Source organism: Haemorhous mexicanus, chromosome 6 (genome assembly GCF_027477595.1).
Source record: "Haemorhous mexicanus isolate bHaeMex1 chromosome 6, bHaeMex1.pri, whole genome shotgun sequence".
Taxonomy (NCBI): domain Eukaryota; kingdom Metazoa; phylum Chordata; class Aves; order Passeriformes; family Fringillidae; genus Haemorhous; species Haemorhous mexicanus.
Window position 1 is genome coordinate 49,974,060 of NC_082346.1, and position 19,243 is coordinate 49,993,302.

Consider the following 19,243-nt stretch of genomic DNA (forward strand, 5'->3'; position numbering starts at 1 on the left):
TTCTGTTTACATGCTATACTATTGCTGAAGATCCTCAAAATTACATTTTAACATGCATACATTGTGGCTTCCAACACATTACAGATTTAGAAACATTTCTAAGTTGTGTTAAGCTGATTTCCTGTTATGGTTACACTGAATTAGGTGCAATTTACACAAAGTATTTGGAGTTCATCGCTTTCAAAAGAAATGGTAACCTAAGGCAAGGTGTTGATGGAGAACCTTGACCTGATTTTAAAATTCTGTGCACCAAAATTGCATGTGAAATTCCTGAGACTGCCCCTCTGTTCAGCCTAGTTTTAAGATTAATTAAAAAGAAAAGCTTAGTCACATGCACAGAAACTATGGCAGTGCAAATTATCATGGAAGTACCCCAGCAACTTGGAAATATCCATGCATTCATTCCTAGAAAGGACTAGGGTCTATTCTGCATCTAGTAAATCCATAAACAAGTTTTGCTGATTTATATCTGTCAAATGTCAGAAAGACCCTGGGGAGAAATCTGCCTCCAGAATTAGTGGCCACTCAGAGAGGAATGAGGGAGAAGTGTAGATAGGAGCTGGATAGAAATCAATCTAATCAAATTCTTCCAAAATGCTATGGGAGAGAAGCAGAGGAATTTAACCATTAATTCTCACCTAGAGTCAGGCCAACTCCTAGGAACATTAGTAAGTGGTGAGATCACAAAACATCTGGAGAAATGTGAGCTGCTTGACCATGGTGACCATGGTTTCATGTAAAGATATATGCCTTCACTCCAACATCTGGCAAATGTATGGAGAATAAGATGAGTAGAGCAGGCAGGAGCTGAGACAGAGATGGTATGTGCAAATATTGAATCCATCTTTGAGAAAATGGCTGTTTCAGGTAGCTGGGATGGCTTACAGTGGTTCTCATTTCTGGGACAGCAGATTACCTAATGAAGTAATGATTGTGCATCTTTTGGTGACATGTCTTTTTTTGGCACAAAACCCAGATCACAGTTGACAGGTTCCATGTGATGAATGTAGACATAAAGAGGTCAAACACTGGAGGAATCTGTAAACTGAACCACTCTCATAGATTCACAGATTTTTGCTTCAGAAGGGAAAGTTTTGATTGTCTAGTCTGATCTCCTGTGGAGAGCAGACCATAGAGCCTATGAAGCATGCCATGAAAAGCATGACTTCTGCTGGATAGGGAGTTTTCACAGAATCATGGAATATTCTGTGATCCCACAAGGATCATTGAGCCCACCTCTTGAGTGAATAGCCCATACAGGGATCAAACCCATGACCTTTGTGTTATTAGTTGGTCACAAGAGCTTTGTTATCGAGGGATTCTTCTGCCCAGGTTACACATACATCCCTGCAGTGCAGTAAATAAATCTTATACCAACTTTTACCAGGATCAGGTTTGAACTGAGAAAAAAACTATTAAAAACTCAAGAGCCATCCTTTGTAAAGGACTAAATCTCAGATTATTTGAATCAATGGAAAAAGTTCTGTTTGCCTCAGGAAGTCTTGTAAAGTACTCCACATAGGAAAGGAGTACTCTCACCAGAACCTGTGAGATGTGGTGTTTAAACGGAAAGGGACAGTAGCAACTGGAAACAAATCAGTGTTATTAAATCCCTGCTGTCTGTCAAGCTCTCATAAGGGATACACTTTCTAGTTGAGCAGGATGGTGCTTCTCAGGAGGCAAATCTCTGTGCTCAAGATGCATTGCACTAAGGCTGGGATATCACTGTAAAGATACAAAAAAGCAGGTGTTCTCCAAAGCTACCTGAATTTGGAAGGGAGGAGACAAAATCTCCTGAAATTCATTTAACTGAAAAGCATGTTTACAACCACACTGACTTGTTACATGGTTTTTCCAGCACTTCCAGTATGTGAGTCCTTGCCAGACTTAGTGGATGCTTGGAACACGTTGTGCAGTGGTGCTGGTGGTAGCAGAGGAGGCAGCTGTCCCTTTAGTTCCTAGAGGACAGACCACACTGGGAATATTGCCCCTCTCAGCACTGCAGTTTTATACCAGTGCTCACAGGAATGGGGGCACAAATGTAAGCAATATTCTGATCATCTACTTTCTACTACAGGTTCAGCTAAATATAGTTTTTCACTTCCTGTCCTAAATGGCTACGTGCTGGGTTGTACTGTTGGCTTGACAACCCAGAGGCAACACAGGCTGAAAAACGTGCACGTAAGGTGCACACGTCTCCCTTGCTCTGTGTGCACAGGTGTTCATGTAGAGCAGTGGGTCCTGGACACCAGCTGGGAGGGTTGCTTGGCACAAGTTTGAGCTGGCTTCATACCTTATCAAACTGTAGGGGGATAGAATATAGAAAATAAAGATAGTGCAAAAAGTAATCTTACCCCTAAGGAGTTGCAGCTGGGCCAATTATCAAAGATTAGGAACAGACCTGACTTTAAGAGGCCACAGCTGTGACCAATGAGAAGAAGAGTGCTACAAAAGAGTCAGGTGGCTGGTTGAGAAGGGAGTTAGAGTCACTTAGCTACTTTGTGAAGAAGAAAGAGTCAGTGCTTTGAGGAGCTGCCCATGAGAAACACCAAGAAGGTATGAAGCCTTTGTGATAAGGAGACAACAGTATGGAACCCCTGCAATATGATGGCAACATCAAACCATGTGTACACAGTCCAGGTATTTTAGAGATTATCTATTTTATATCACACTTCCAAATGATACTATGGCTATATTTCCACTTATTCATCAGTAAATATAGATGGTTTCTCTGAGATCAGCAATACAAGATTGTGAGACTCAGAAAAATCTCCAAAATTACCTGAATAATAAGCATTAAAGGAAATACCTAAACCAAATCCATTAGTATGAAAAAAATCTGGAGAGTTTTAAATGTTTGTCTGGGTCAATTCATAAAAGCAGAGAAACCAAAGTGCTTTAGTGAAACTTGGAAAAAATATTGTCCACCACAGCCCTTTAACCTTCATAATTTTGAAGGGAGAAGTTTCTTGGGTTTTTTTTGCATTTGGGAATATAAATAAATAGCTTTTTGGAAGGTAGTTAGAATGAACAGGCAGCTGTTTGGAATGACTAGTCAAATTCCAATGCAGATGGATCAGTGGGTAGAGTGAAGATATGGTCATCAAAAGCCCTTGGTGCCTCAGAAGTCTATCACACTTTTCCAACTATATCAAAAGGGAAGGGGGTTTGTATGTTTGATTGTTTCAGCTGCCATGTGTGAGGAATTACAAATTAATGACAGTAAATTCAGGTATTTAATATGTCGTCATAATCCTTCTAGATTTAGGATTAGAATGAACCAGTGAAAAGTGTATTTTGCACATGTTGTGTAGAAGACCAAAGAGAGGCTGTGATGCCTTTTGCTGTAATGTCATCAGCTCTTGGGTGGTCCTAAAGTCACAGGGGACGGGATGTGCTGGGATAGACCTGGTCTTGGCAGTCCCAGTGTTCAGAGCAGCAGCTGAATCACAGATTATTTTGCTGACCTGGAGCTTTTAATTCCTTCTGAGGAATTAGAGCAGAAGTAGTTACAAAGCTGAGATGTTTGATCATTATTAAAAAAAAAAATTGTTTTGAAGTATTCATACTACCAAAGAAGACTTTGAGATTTCTGTGGACTGAAAATGAGAATAAAAGGAGATGCATAAGAGAGTTTAAAAAGGCCTTCAAGAACCAGTGGAAACAGTTAAAGTAAAATCATGCTACAAGGGCAATGAAGTTGCAATTCTTGGATGTCAAAGCAGGCATTGGTCTGCAGTGGTCTTCAATTCAGTCTGTGTCCTACATTTCTTCCTAATTCCAATTTTGAGGTTAGTTTTTTTCTGTGGTGTTGGGTAGGTGTTTTACGATAAGCAATCATGCAGAATCTGTAGAATAAATCCTCATTTGGAGCCAGGTAGGAGCTAGACAAAATCATGTGTGCCTGTCTGCTTATATGAGAAAATGCCATTTTAAAAATCTAGGCACAGGTCCATGAGAGGTTTCGTGAAGGTGCTTTCTTCTCCAGAGTTTGCTGAATGAAGAAGGCAGTGCCCACACAGCCCTGGTAGGCATGGCCTGTGTTCCTGACTGTTCTCTGAGCTGCAGAACTTGTTCAAAGCTGGGTCGGGTTGCCAGAAGTACTGGCCATGGACCACAGAGAACAGTGGATGGCACTTGTGGGGTGAAATCACTGGGGGCCACCCATGAACTCAAAGTGCCTGAGGGGTAAATATGTGACTGAGTCCTGTCCTGGTTACACACCACTTGAACGAGGGAGCACAGCTTTTCCAGGAGAGCCAGCCAGCAGTGGAGTCCTCTGGAATTCGTTGTTATGAGCTGGGACATGTCTGTACTGCCAAGTGGGAGATGTCAGGGTGCTGGGCACACCCTGGCTCTGACACTGATCTAGCTGCACAAAGGTGAGAAGACAGCTGAACAGGCAGGCATCCATGGAGAACTAGCCACCAAAAAAGTTGCACAGGGTCAAAATCTGTCTATTTCTATGCTTCCCAGCCAGAGAGGGCTGCCTGTGGTACATAAGGGAGAGGAGAACTGTCCTTGTGCAGTGGTTGCAGCCCATTTGCTGTGGAGGGCAGGGCTGTTTCACGGGGTTGTTTGTGTGTATGCTGTATTTTCTTGGCACTCTCTCTCCCTCCACCACTCTGTTTGGCAGCCCTGATCTGCTCCTACAATGCAGGAACACAAGTGCCATTCCCTTCCCCCCATCCTAGCAAGGGGAATTCCTAAACCACACAGATGCACACGGCTCGGTTGGAGCCGTGCTCTGCTGTCAGTCTGGAGTAACTCTCCAGAGCTGGAGCTGGCTGACTTCAGAATCCATCCCAGGCTCTCAGGGGGTTGTATCTTGGAGAGGCAAGGCAAGCTTTCAGCTGGTGTCCTTTAATTGTGAAGTTTGTGGGGGAGGGAGGGGGGAAAATGTGTCTGTCAAAGTACCTGGTAACACAGCCCTGTGAAGCAGCTGTGGTCGAGGGACCAGGGCTGTTTAACCTGTGCAAATGAAATAGAGCTACAAGCATCACCCAGTATGCTAAATAGTGTAGCCACAAGCCTTTCCTCTGTCCATTCTGTACCTGTCTAAACTATCTAAAGTAATTCTACCTACCTCCAGAAATAAGATCCCTCCACCCTGCTGAAGGGGACCATGAAGGCAGTGCTTCCTTCAAGATACTCAGTTGCAAGTTTTGAAGTGCTTAGCTCCTCTTTGCCTGCACCCAAAATGGTATAAATCCTTTTGCAAGTGAATATGATTACTTGAGCAGTAAAGGATTAGCAGATGTGAGCATTACATAGCTGGTTGTGCTAGTCACATTTTCCTAAATAGATATTCTGCTCAATATGTGCAAGCCAGGGAGTGCTATGGAATGCAGCTCTTTTCAAATAGATTAATACACACATGCCTATGTGTGTGCCTTTCCCAGACTTTCTATTTGCTTTTTGCTAAACAGAGAACGTATTTGTGTCTGAGTAAAGGATTTCTGCTTTTTGAATTACTGGTACCTTTAAAAGGGACAAAGTGTTTTCAGAAACTGTAATCACATTGTGTGATTAATATAAAGTCCTTGTCTTTATGAAAGGATCTCTGGGTGGTTCATGGATAAGGCTCCCAACAACCAGCTAAGGACAGATATTGTTACTATAGGAAGGGAAACTGAGGCACAAATTAATGGACCTGATTTGATTGTGGTCATAGCCCAATCCCCATGATCTTTGTTGAGCAGTGAAACTCTGGTTTTCCTCAGACCATCCTTTAAGTTTGGGGTGATGCTAGGAGCAGAATCCCTTTCTCAGAAAGCCTTTGGTGGATGAGTTCCCTGCAGGATTATGGAGCTAAACCAGCTCTCCTCAGTCTTTACACAGCCTCTGCAGCTGGAGCAAAAGAGGTGTGTGGGGAGAATGTGGAAGAAGTACTCTTCCTGCAGCACCCTCCCTTGCCCTGGATCAGGAGGAGCACAAAACCCCACCCTGAGAGTTGTTCTCTGAGGCAGGCCTGGAATCCTGGCTCTGAGAATGATCCTGCAAGAGGTGTGGCTGCTGGGGTTTGCTCTGGGTGACTCTGGGTCTGTGTATCCCTGGCAGGGTTGGAAGACCTGTCTTACTGCGTGGAATTATCTCCTGACCATGTTAGTTGCTATGTTCTCTGTGCTTTTGCAAGGCTAACGAATTGTTGGGGAATTTCAAGTGCTTTGTGAAAGCAACTGAATACAGACAACCTTCTGGATGCTGGCAAAACTTTGCCAAATATAGGGAATCCACACAGCTCACGTACCTCCCTCCCATGGCCCTCCAGAGAAAGCCAGTCTTTTGAAGTCTCTCTCTTGTAAAAGCAGCTGTTGGGCAGAACAGAAAGCAGCTGCAGCCCCTTGTGAACTGGATTAAATTTTCTGCTGCTTGGAAAAATTCACCAAGGAAACAGAGAGAGACCAACAAATAGCAGAGTCTGGAGACAGACAGCACTGCTGGCTACCTGCATCTCTGTTCTGCAAATTGCTAGCAGACTTCTAGGCAAAGAAAGGTTGTCACACATACTTGACTAAATGACAGCCTGGGACCCAGCCCAGCCTTTCATCTTGCCTGCCAAGAATCTTTCTCTTCTCTCTTTCCTTTTTTGCCCCCCTGAAGTTCTATTCAAGGAATTTGTCACTCCTGATACCCTCCACAAAACAAGAAACCAAGCAAAACTCAAAGCTGCTTCTGCTGAACCAACACACAGGAAAGAACTTAGCTTTGGCCAACTTTCCTTTCTGTCCGTAGGACAAAAATGGAATACAGAATGTTTTTGTGTAATTGTGTCCTGAACTCCCATTCTAATCCTTTCTTGGGACTAGAAAGTGGTTAGTTTTAGGCTGGATCTCACTGATAACCTTTCTAGCCAAAAGGGAAAACAACTGTTACCCTCCCAGCAGAGGTGGGTCCTCAGTGCTGGAAAACCAGCAGAGATTGCAGGAGGAGCACTCTGAACAGCAGCCTGAGACAGGGACAGGTGATGGGCTTAGTCCCTTGGCCTGGCATTCTGCTGTCTTCCTTTGCTATTAGAGCTAGCTGTCCATATCTAGTCTGGATTTACTCTGCCTGACTTTAGGTTTATTTGTTGTGTCCATTTAGGAACCCATGGTGCATGCACTCATGGTGATCTCTGCCTTACTGGAGAAGCAGCAGTTCCAGGGAATAATTCAGGGTGACTGGTGCCAGTGGGCTGAATCCAAGTCTTAAATTTGTTCATGCCTCACCAAGCTGAGCAGGGAGCCAGGCCAGAGAGCTGAGTCCAGCACTCACCTTCTTTCCGCCTCTGGCCCCCCAAGTCAGAGTGCCCCAGTGTCAGACAAGCCATAGCAGCCTGGAGGCAGGGGTGGCTGCAGCACAGATGTTTTGAGCAGGACATGACCAAGACAGCCATGTTGTGGATTGTCTTAAACTATCTTGTGGTCTATGAACACAAGGGCTGTGGCTCATGACCTACCTATGTTTTCGCCCCGGCAATGCAGAGACCATAAACACATTTAAATGAACAAGCTTGAGGTCCCAGCAGTGGTTTGGTGAGGTCTGGGAGAGCCAACAGGTTTGTCTTGCTGCTTGGCAGGATCTGTAGTCACATGCTGAGCTGCCAGTCACTGCAGGGACATTTTAGCAGTTTCTGACACTGCTCCACTAACCAGCCCTTTTTTTCCAGGCTGTCCCACCAGTACAGGAGGACGAGGGCCATGCCCACCCACAGGACAGGTTGCAAAAGGTAGCAAACTAGAACACCTCTCCCACCCTGAGTTGTTTCCAGGTGTTCTGGAGGTGTTCACCACTAGAAGGTGGTGAGAGACCATGTCCTTTCACCACCTTTCCATATCCCTGAAATACCCAAATGAGCTCTTTTCCTCTCCTTCCCTCAGGAAGGCAGATCTCTAACCTTGCCCCAGTGTAAATGCAGGCAGGAATCCCATCAGGTAATAAAGCAAGAAATAAACACATTTCTCTAATGCCTAATCAAAATTAATGAGGCATATGAAATTGCTGGAGTAAGGCTTAAGGAGGACAGACAAAGAGAAGGTTGACAGATTTAGATACTTGGTTTTTTCACTAAGAGCACCACATATTGAAATCCATTCACACTGACACTGGAAGGAAATCTTACCCAAAAAATGAATATTTGTGTGTAAGCAAGCCACTTTGTGTGGTGCCTTATGAGAGGAGAGAACTCAGAAGTCCTTTGCTCTGCTCCTTCATATCCTGCAGAATGAAAGTCCAGTGGATTCATTTCCCTTGGCAAAACAACCATTTCTAGTTGCAAATGAAGACTGAGATAAGGGTTTGTAGATATTTCTTAGTGCAGAGGAAAACTGCTCAGCATTATGCAAGTTTGTGTGGTTAGCCTCTCATGTCTGGTGTGCCTCATGCCTACCCTCCATCCCCTCACAGGGTGAGCAAGGCCATAGCTTTTTATCACTAGTCTGATGTTTCTCTAAATATTTTGCCCGGGTTTTTGGCTCTAAGACATCATGCAGATTTCAAATAATTTCTTTTAATATATAGGGTTTGAAACAGAATGGCATTAAGAAAGCTAAACTGCAGTCTACTCTTAATGAAGTTTGGATTGGAAATTTGTCCCTCCCCTTTATTTTCCGTTTCCTTTTCCCCTCTTTGTTAGGTGATTACAATATAGAAAAGCATTCCCTGGCTTTCCATTCCCATCTTCCTTCCTGTCCAGATGAGCTGGAAAGGGGCAAAACCTCTGCCCATCACCTTGACCCTGCAGTAAAAGCAGGGGTTCTCTGTGCTTCCAGCACTTCAGGTGGTTTTGGAATGCAGAGAATAAGCCTTTCTCTCCAGGTCGTGGCTCAGCTGGGCCCCTCTTGAGCACTGACATGGGAGGGTGAGGGAGGTCTGGGGTTTCCTTATGGTCTTAAAGCCTAGAAAGTTGTTTCTCTTCTTCACAACATTTGCTTCTGGTTTCTGCACTGCACAAGCCTTTCCAGAGAAGTTGGATTATCCAGCAAACATGTTTGCAGTTTTTTGTTGAGGAAAATGTCTGTTCTCTAGCCACTGTGACCCTGCCTTGGCTGCTGCTCCAGCAGCTCTCTTCTCTTTGCACTGAAAGGGCCTTGCAGAAGTACAAATGATCCTTCATTGCCTGCGCACAAAGAAAAATCTTTAGTTTTGCTGATATGTTGACATTCCTAAGAGAATAATTTGGGTTTGAAATAGGCAAAGGACAAATGCCCTGGAAATCTCTGATTGTAAAAGTGGGGGAGAACAACTTATCATTAACTTACTTGTTAGGAAGGGAGTACAGCTAGCATAACCTGCAAAGTGGTTTTGACTTGACAAAGTACATCTTGACTGAGTAAAAAGAGAAATTATGTTTGTGAGACAAATTGTTGTCTGCAAAATAGATATGTAAAATAAATACAAAATAACTTTGCAAAAATAAATATGCAAAGTTACATAAAGGCAGCAGTACAGTTGGTGAATACCAGCCAAGACTTATCACACCTATAGGATATAATAGCCCCAGTCCAGTGTGGGGCCACAGGCAGCATATTCCAGTGGTGTTAATGGATGCAGAAAGTGGCTAGACTGAAAGGGACAAAAAAGGAAGGGGATCTTTGAAAGAAGGAAGAAGGGCTCTTACTTCAGGAAATTTTTGGATGTTTGTTTTTTACGTTGTTTCTGTCCATGCCATGGCTGTGAGTGAGTGTGTGTGAGAAGTCTTGTTTGTTAGTAGAGCTGGCCTAGGAGCTATGTAGTAATGAGAATTAGCTTGTACTTTTTGGGGGGTTTTATGCATATGCAGGTCTTTATTGTACACATGACCTTGTGTATTAAAATAGAGGGGCAGACCTAATGAACCTAGGAAACACAGAGAAGTTGGGAACTTAATAAACATTTTACACCTCCCCACCCATTGAGAGAACTCTTTGCTGAAAGGTTGTTGGCAAGGTCAAACAAGAGGGTCTGCCAGAGGTATTGCTGCTTCTCTAGAAGCACTTACAATTAAGCTTGGTTAATTTAGGAGGAAGAAGCATTGGCGGGTTCATGGGAAGCACTGCAGGCACACCCTACTTCTCTGTTCTTGAGTTCCTTGGCCCTGCTGCTCCTGCCCTAAGGGAGCCACCACTGGTCCTGAGCAGCAGGTTTGTGCTTGGTGAGGGACAGTGGTTACACATCCCTCACAACATCCGCAGCTCTCATCCCGCAAAGCTTCTGCAGAGCTGACCTGACTGCTCACCTTCCAGTGGGGGCAAGGCTCTGCAAAGTTCAAAAGCAGATAAGCTGCAGTCACGGTATTTGCCGGCACCATGGAAGTAATGAGGAAAATCCATGTGTTAGCTTTAAACCCGGTGATGGCAGGAGCCAGGGCACCAGGACTTAGCAGAGCTTGGTCATTCTGCTCCATGTGTTTGTGCAGAGCCTGCTCCTGAGGCTCAGCTCATACAGGCTAGCCCAGCTATCCCTGCTGAGCTCTGCAGGCAGCAGTGCATGTCCATACAGCTCCTCCAGTGTGCTGCTGACCATCAGACCTTCAAGCTGAGCCACGTACTGCTTAAGACACCAGTCTGGTGTCATATGTGACCAGAAAACTCAGTGGCTACTGGTTACTTAATAAATTGACACATGATTTACAGTTCTTCCACCTGCACAAGTGGCCATGACACATTTTGCCCTTGAAGTGTAGTAGAACTTGTTCATTTTTGTAACTTCCTCTGTTGGTTTTCACTGGTGACTGGTTTAAGGGTAGGTGAGCTGTCCCACACCTGATCACCTGATTCCTCTGTGCCTTTAATGGAGCTCCCTAGCAGGGTGTTGACTTGTTCCACTTTGGCAAACTTAGATGAACATGTGCAAACAGGGCCCAGATGCATGCAAACCTGCTAGCCTTCACAGAAGCGGGAATTTGGGAATCCCTGGCAGGTTCAGAAGAGCTCGCTTGAAGTGAGACTTCAATTGCAGAGCGCAAAATTCACTGCGGAAATTGACGGTGCCTGTAGCAGAAGGTGGTGTTGGTGGGAGACAGTTTTGCTGAGCTGTGAGGTGTCAGGATATTTAGGAGACCCTTGGTTTGTCTTACCTTTTGGCAGCTGGAACAGCTGCTGCATTGGCTATTAATCTTGGTTTTTCCCAGGCTGAGCCAAAACTCTTGGATGTGCAAAGCATCAGCTGTAGACCAAAGAGTAGAAGGGTGGACACTTAAGTGGAGGAGGAACAAGGGGACCAGCGAGCAGGAGGAAGTGCTCTGCCAACCACAGGCTTTCCACAGACCACAGGCTGAGAAGCACGACTTCCTGAGCTATAAACTTGTCACCAGGGTGGACCAGTAACACAAGCATTCTGCAAGGTAGGGAGGACACTGGACAGGCAAGCCTGCCTCGTGGGACATGCCAAGCTTCTCACATCATTTCCATTATCCAATTTTTCTGTTCATCCAAGAACCTTACAATGCAGGAAGCTCCCATGGCTTTACATTCTACTTCTTTTCCCCCTCTGTCTGCCTGTCAGACAACTAGAAACTTGTTTATTTCTGACTAGAGGGTGACAATTACCTAGGTGCAATCCCTCAAGATCTCAAGAACTTCTCTTTCTACTACTGGGTTTTTGTTGTTGGTTCTCTTATTTCAGTTTGTTGGTTTAACTTTTGTAAGATCCCTTGGCTCTGTTATGAAAAAGCACTTATTAAAACCTGAATTTTCTGCAAGTCAGGGTTCATGTTTGGTGCACAAAATTAGCTTTTGTGCTATGAGATTTTCAATATATCACTTTGCTACCTTCCCATCTTCCTAATAATCTGATTTATGATGAAACAACTCCAGAATTTCAAAGATGTTGGAGCTCTTCCTGCAGCTAGGTTGGGTTCAGGGTCTTACTTCCACCAGCAGCTGGAAGAAGAACTCAGCAAGGTGACCAAAGGCAAGTCCAGAGGGTAAATGTATTCTTCTCCTCCATCTCAGATTAATTTGATCTGAACTAATGAAGTGATCAAAGATGGGCTGGCTTATAAGTAGATGGTATCAAAAGTTGGCCATTTCTAGGATGGAAGCAAAAGGAAGCTTGATGTCCTCTAGCTGTGGCACTGCATAATTTCTCTCACAGCAAACTGAAAGTAACAGCACATGAATTCACATGTGTCTGAACAAAGATTTTTAATAAGGCTGCGCAATTTGGACCAAGCTACCGCCATTCAATGTGTTTCTCAACACCTGTCTAATCAGAAGTAATACTAAATCAAAGAAAGCATAGGAAGCATAGGCAGCTCTGTTTCTTGCAGTGTGTGAAACCTTGTACTTTAGTTGCTGTTCATGTAACTCCAATTATTCCTGTAAGGAAAGAAGGTGACCATAAAAAAAAAAGAGATACAGAGATCTGCCAGTGGCACAGAGCCCTGCAGCTGAGTCCAGCTGGGTTGGTTGTGACTCAGGATGTAAACCAGCCCTGTGAGTCTTCTGTCAGTCTCATCCATCTCCATGAAGCTCCATGCTCCCAACTCTCTCTTTTAACCACAGGAATTAACAGCACTGCCTATCAAATTCCATCAGGACTGTTCTGTTTGCTTCAGCAGCTTCTATCTTTTCCTCCTGCTTCAAGTGCTCCTTACAACCATTGGGCTTGAAGGGTTTCCGCATGTCAGCTTCAGTCACAAGCTGCTTTATCCCAGATGGTATCCCTTCAGGTACCAGGTAGCTTTGGTGGAAAAAGTTGCTCTATCACCTGGCACATGGAGTTTATGACTGAGTGTCTGTATTTCTCCCTCAGTACCAAGCCAGCTCACACACATTTTAAGACCTGTGGTTCCTGCTCTGCTATAAATATAAATATACCATTGTATCTCTCTCCTTCAGGACAGCACAGCAAACCCTTCCTCTTGCCCTTTCTTGATGTCTTCTCATTTTCAGAGGGAGAAGTAAAAGCAATAAAATATAATAATAAAAGACTAGCTCCTAATTCTTAAATCTGGTCTGCTTAAACAATACTAAGGCACTCTGTCATTACTTATCAGTGTACTACAGAGCATTTGATTAACAATTTAAGATTTAATTTTAAAAATATGTTATGTCTCTTCTCAGAGCAAATGTGCAGGAGCGAAGAATTAATCTGGCAGTCCCTGCTGCCGTTTCACACAAGTCCTGTGTGTCTCAGCTGCCTCAGGGAAATTCAGAGTGACCAGCCACATTTAGTCCAGCCAGGAAGCCCTTAGTGTCAGCAGGTTTGTGACAATATTTTTGAAACCCCTTGCAAAGGTATGCTCTGGCCTTCACCTGCACAAAATTCAGTGGATTATACCTCCTTGCTGGTCTGCTGACTCCTGGGAATATTCAAGTGGCAAGTGTGGCTCCTGGCTTTTAAAGCAGTGAGTCATGGTGGTCATTACTGCAGTGTACAGTCACTGTGCAATAATTCAAACCACCATTGTCATTATCATTGCCTCCAACAAGCAACCTGATACCTTCTGCAAGCTCGGGGCAGGTGTGTGAATGTAATCACTGTGCAATTAATTAGCCCATGCTGCCAATCAGTATGCAGCACACAGCACCCTTCTTCCCAGCTGAATCCAATTTAGCAGAACCACTGCAAGATTTAAAAGTACTTTGCAGTAAGAACTCAATAAAAGAAAAGAAAAGGAAAGCAGGCAGCTCTAGGGACAGCTTTTCACCTTCAGGTCACACCTATCAAAATGAGCACCTGCCTCTATCAGACAGAGTTTTGCAGGACTGTGGGACAAGAACAGTTTTATGTTATTCTTGAAAACTGAGGCTTTAGAAATCATCTGATGTGTGAATTCTGAGTGAGCAAGCTGGAAAGGCCAGCTGCTCACCATAGTGGCCCTGGAAATTCCTTCAACTGGCAACACAGCAAGAGCCCAGGAGCTGCCTGGGCTCCCTCCTCTCTGTGCAGCCACAGAGCTACACAGAGCCAGATTAAATTGCTGGATTAAGCATTCCCACAGCCCCATCCACATCTTTGTGACAGCTGTGCCCAGGACAGAAGTCAAGCATCAGTGCCATAACTGCGTCAACTGGTGTGTCATGGGTCAGAGCATTACAGCTGAGCAAGGTCCAGGAGGTCATTCACTCCCCTTTCTTAGCCAGCACAGATTTGATTCAGTAAAGTGTGTGCTACTGCTCCAAACCTGGCATTTTAAGAGACTTGGGCAATGCAATCCTCTTCCTCTTCTTCTGGGAATTTATCCATCATCTCTTATAACTCACTGGCAGGAAACATCTCACCAAACATTCCCCTGATTCCATATGATCCCCTTAATGACTCTTCCTGCCTCTCCTTTTGCCACAGTCTCCCCTTTCACTCATCTGGGCTTTCCTCTCTACAGGTACAAGAGCCTGCTTAGCTCCTTCCAGGCTGGTCTGACTTTTGAGAGAATACCTCATCCCTGAGGGCCCACAAAATATTTGACTGCCTCTCCTGCCAAAAAAAAAAAAAAGCCTTATCCACTGCCCTAAATTTGATGCACTGAAACTAATATAATTAGATTTTCCATTAGGGCAAACACTTTCAGGTTCTTACTTTTTCATCTTGTATGTCTGAGTTTGGAATTATTTTCAATTTTCTATCCATTCTCTAAAATTCAGACCCTACATGCAGCCACAATAACTGGAAGGTCAGTTCTGTTATTTTTCCTCACCAGTCTGCTCTTGTTGCCAAACCTCAGGTGGTGCTGTGAGCAGGGCTCTCAGAGGTTGTGCCTGTGGGAGGGAGCAGAGGGATGGATGGCTGCAGGCCCTGTGGGGAGCTCTGTGCCAGGGTCACTGTGTGCCTGATGCTCAGCAGGTCCAAGCTGGCTTGTGTTACTTTCCTGGCTTTGTTGATAACCTTCATTTCCCTCCAGGCAATGGGATTCCTGAGCATCAGTGCTTTGCTGGTCCCACCTTACAAAATTAATGGCTAACCAAGTTCCTTAGACAGGTGCTATGGCCCTACATGTCACGTTCTGGTGACACAGCAGGACATTATCAGCATTGATCTCCTTTTGATTGAGGTTTCACACATCATTCAGATGTGATCAGGTTCATATCTTTGTGACTAATTAGGGGAGTAATTTTTGTGTTATGGAACATTTCATTTTATGTCAACTTTCCCTTCAATTCATTACTTCTTTCCCACTACTGAGTATGAATATTGCCATCCAACACATGTTTTCCCTTCACATGGTTACAAGGCTTTTTTTTGGTTGTTTCTTCTGTAAAAAACCCCCAAGAGATGACTCAGGGTAACTTCCAAAAGCTATATTCCATTGTTTTGCTCAATATGTTCAGATGATATTGATTAAAATCACATGCTGTTAATTCTAAATGAAATTCCCTCACCTATGTGACAAGCTGGGCTTTTATCACAAGTAGAGTTTCATTTATTTCAATTTGCTTTTTTTTTTAAAGCACAGTTCTCTCATTCCTACTGTCTTGACTATGACCTTAAAAAAAGGATTGATTAAAATCAAGATTCTGTGAAATCTGATTCTGCCTTTATCTACAACCTGAATTACAGAGGCACCTGTATTTTCTGAGAAAGCTGTCTTTGAAGGGTTTAAAAAGAAAAAAACTGCTAAAAAATAAAATCTTTGTATTGCTTTTGGGATATGAAAGGCCATTTTTACACAAACTGACTTTTGGGACAGACCTGCTGTGTTAGGTTAGGCCTTTGAAATTACTCTCTTTTAGTAGTTTAAGACTGACCTTATTTGAAATGTAGTACCTTAAGATCTGTATCTTTTAAAATAAAATGAAAATGAAAACTATTTTAAGTAAGACCACATAAAAAGTGAGATTCCTATTTTCAGTTCTGACCTCTAAGCAGAAAATTAGAGCAGCAAAACACTTTTTGTGTATGTTCTTTTACATTTTCTTTAAATGCAAAATAAATTAATTTAATGAATGACAAGCCTGTGTCCCCACGAGTCCATGGTCTTATCCAGTAGAGCTCTTGTGATCAGACTTTTCAGCACAAGTATTTCCATTCCCTGCAGAGCTAAGCACACGTATAAATTGACTTTGTCAAATCAGCACCATAGCTTGAAGGCAGTATTTATCACCAGTCTGCCATTAAACTGCGGGGACTCCTCTGCTGCATTGCTGCTTTTGAAGCCATGAAACATCTTTCAGACCCTTCAGCTGGAGCGTGGCACCCATGCGACAGGCATGCTCTACCTTCTGTGGCTCTGGCCCCCCAACTGATGGGTGAGCCAAAATCAGCAGAGCCCAGCACAGAGCACCCTGCCAGCCTGCTGGCATAACAGCCTGGGTGCCTGTGGTGGTTTGATGCTCCTCAAAGAGCATTCCTGATGTCTGAGTGTCCGTGTCTGTGTTTGCACTTACAGTCCTTACTCCCCCCAGACTTCTGTTTGCAGCTCTGCTTACCAGGGACTCCCTTGCTGTGTTTCAGCCCTGCCAGAGATGCCTGTGAAGAGGGGAAGGAGACACATCTCTGTCAGGCCAGTGCTGTGCGAAATTGCCTCCAGCTTCCAGGGATCAGCATCCTTGACAAACTCATCAAGACGTGTCCTGTCTGGCTTCAGCTGAACATGAGCCAGGAAAGGGCTGGGGCGATCCTTGGCAAAGAAACAGCAGGGGTAAGTCCAAAGCAATTTCAGCTCAGACAACCACATTTCCTGTCCTTGGTTAGGAGAGCAGTGCTTTTTTTTATGTGGAAGCAAAAATATTCAGCAGATGGCTCTCTGTTTTCATTACCATTTGACACTTTACCTCTCTCAACAGCACAAAACTGGCTTTGGGAAAACAAGGAATATTATCTCTGGGTTTATTTGCTTACCATGTAGATTCATGGAGATGGCTTCCCATTCACCACCTTATCCACAAGTATGGTGATTTTCCTGATCTGGAGCAATGAAAAAAATAATTTGTGAAGAAAAGTACCTTAGATTCAGGGAGCTGTTGGGAGTAATTTTTATTGCCACAATTGATATCTGGTTCGCATAAACTGAGTATTAGAGAATTATACACTTGTGCAAAGCTTAGAGCTTGTTTAAGGAAAACAGCTCTGTGCCAAAGGGAGCTGCTCCCCTTTCCTGAGAAGTCTGAAAGGTGAGGCATAGTGGGCTGTAGATGTCCTGGCTGAATCCTTTGGGAAGGGAAGGTGTAAATGACCTGAGCTGATGTCAGGGCACACCTGTTCTGGACCTGTCCCTTGGCCAAGTCAGTCTATCCCAGGGCTAAATGCTGGCACAGCCATGGGACACCCTGCAGTGGGATTCACCTGAGCAGCCTGGGCTGTGCATTGCACCTCACTCTGAATCAGGTTTCTCAATTAGATTGAGCAAGATCTTTGTTTTTCTGCTCTGTCTGTAAGTGGAGAAGTGTGTGACTCCCTGTGATGTAGCCATGCGTGGCCCCAAGCCTCCTCAGGCATTATCCATTCCCTGCAGGCAGGGAGTTCCCAACCTCTGAGTGGCTTTGGGGGAACATCCTGCCTCTGTTTGTCCTGCTCATGCTGTCCTTGGGCACAGCCTTCAGCTGCTGTCAGAAGCAGGCAGGAGAAGAGGTGGTGCATCAGAAGTGTCCCACTGCAAGGGCAGAACCTCCTACCCTCTGGGAGCCCACCTGAAACTGGGCAGCATCATTCCCTCCTGTGGTGAAAATGCAAGAGACTGATTTCAATACTGGCCCTGACCCAGGGGAAGTACAGCACTCAGGGCTAAGTACAGCTCAGAAAACCCACCTCCTCCTTCTCTGAACAGCCAGAGTCCAATTTTAGCCTCTGGATCCATGGCAACCAGGCGTGCCGATCAGGAAAAAAGAAGTGATTCATTTCCAGGTTTCATTTCCCTGGCTGTTTAGATTAAATTTCAGATGTAGCAATTTAAGATGGTGCTGTCTGGCAGTCATGGTTAGAGGGACATCACTGCCAAGTGAGTGGTAGGACCTGGGCAAGGGAGAGCCTCTCCCTGCAGGTGCCACCTGCCTTCTTCCTGCAGACACTCACCGCAACAGAAGGTGGGAGCTGCCCTGCAGAAATCAGCCTGTTCAGGGCACACACCTCTGCATTTATCTGCATTTTCTCTGCCCTGATGGTCGACCTAAGACCCTGGGGCTCCATTTCTCCTGAGCTCAGAGGCCAAGATGACTGCACTGTGTGAGGTTGTGAAGCAGCCCCAAAGCTGTGTGTTCAGCATGGGTGCTTCAAAGTGACTGGAGATGCCCTTATGACTGGGACTCATGCAGGGGAAGGTCCTGGCTTCTAGACAAGTTTTTAAAAATTCCTCTGCCCAAGAAATTAATGGCATTTTGCTAGATTTCCATACAATACAGTTGATTAATGATTTTATCAACTCCTCTTTCTAATATTAATATCCAGGCTACAAAATTAGCTTGATTTTTTAATTCCATTTTTTAAAAATACCTTGACTCCTTTCTGCCTAAGCTTACTATCAAAGAACAGATGAAAGTGAAGATTATTTTGTCTTTGTACCTTCAAGATACAAGCTAAAAATATCCCTGACAATGAGCTTTAATTAGAAACAGACTTAGGATCTCATAGAATACAAAGAATGAGGCATTTTTCCTTTTTCTTGGTGGAGCAGCTCTGTGGGAAAGGATCTGTAGGGATGGTGGCCATCAAGCTGGGCACAGACCCACTGAGGAGAGGCTGTGGAACCAGGGCTTGTTCAGCCAGAAGACACCTTCAGGGGACCTCACAGCAACCCCTGCCACTTGCAGGGAGGTCATGGAGAGGATGAAGGCACTCTCTGTACTCAGCACTGCAGAGTGGGAGGACAAGAGGCAACAGTGTACGTTGAAACCAGAGGGGTCCAGGCTGGGTGGGGGGAAGCATTTTGTCCCTGTGAGGACAGTAAGTGGTGGGACAGGTTGCCAAGAGAGGCTGTGCAGTCTCCAGCTTTGGACATTCTCCAGACTTGTACAGACAAATCTCTGAGAAACTTGGTCTGGCCTCACGGCTTCAACTAAGGAATTTGGAAAAGGGGCCCCATAGGATACCTGCCAGGCTGAATGAACTTCTGGTCCCATAAAAAGTTCTGCCATGGACACTGTGGCCACCAGAGCCTTTGGCCTTACGCTCCTCTCATGGACACTCAAATCCTTACCGACCAAATGTACAAGTGACTCCCTTGCTTCAGACCTGGACTGGGACATTCTGGGGCGACTCATCTGTGATTTAGGGCACTGGTGTGAGGACCATCACTTAACAAATTTGGAGTGCATTTTTAAATCTTCAGTTAGTGAAATAGTTTGCTTTAGGTGTAAGTGGGACATCAGTGATGCCTAGAAACTTTGTGAGTCCCTTGGCAGGTCTG

At 44.6% G+C, this 19,243-nt stretch overlaps 1 protein-coding gene across 1 annotated transcript in view; it reads left to right on the forward strand.

Annotated features, from left to right (window-relative positions):
- Window positions 1-19,243, forward strand: part of LOC132328407 (ras and Rab interactor 3-like) — a 156,823-nt gene that overhangs the window by 92,522 nt on the left and 45,058 nt on the right. Inside the window, exon 19 of the mRNA XM_059848227.1 lies at window positions 16,357-16,543. Coding sequence (XP_059704210.1) covers window positions 16,357-16,543 — 187 coding nt within the window. The remainder of the gene's footprint in view (window positions 1-16,356; window positions 16,544-19,243) is intronic.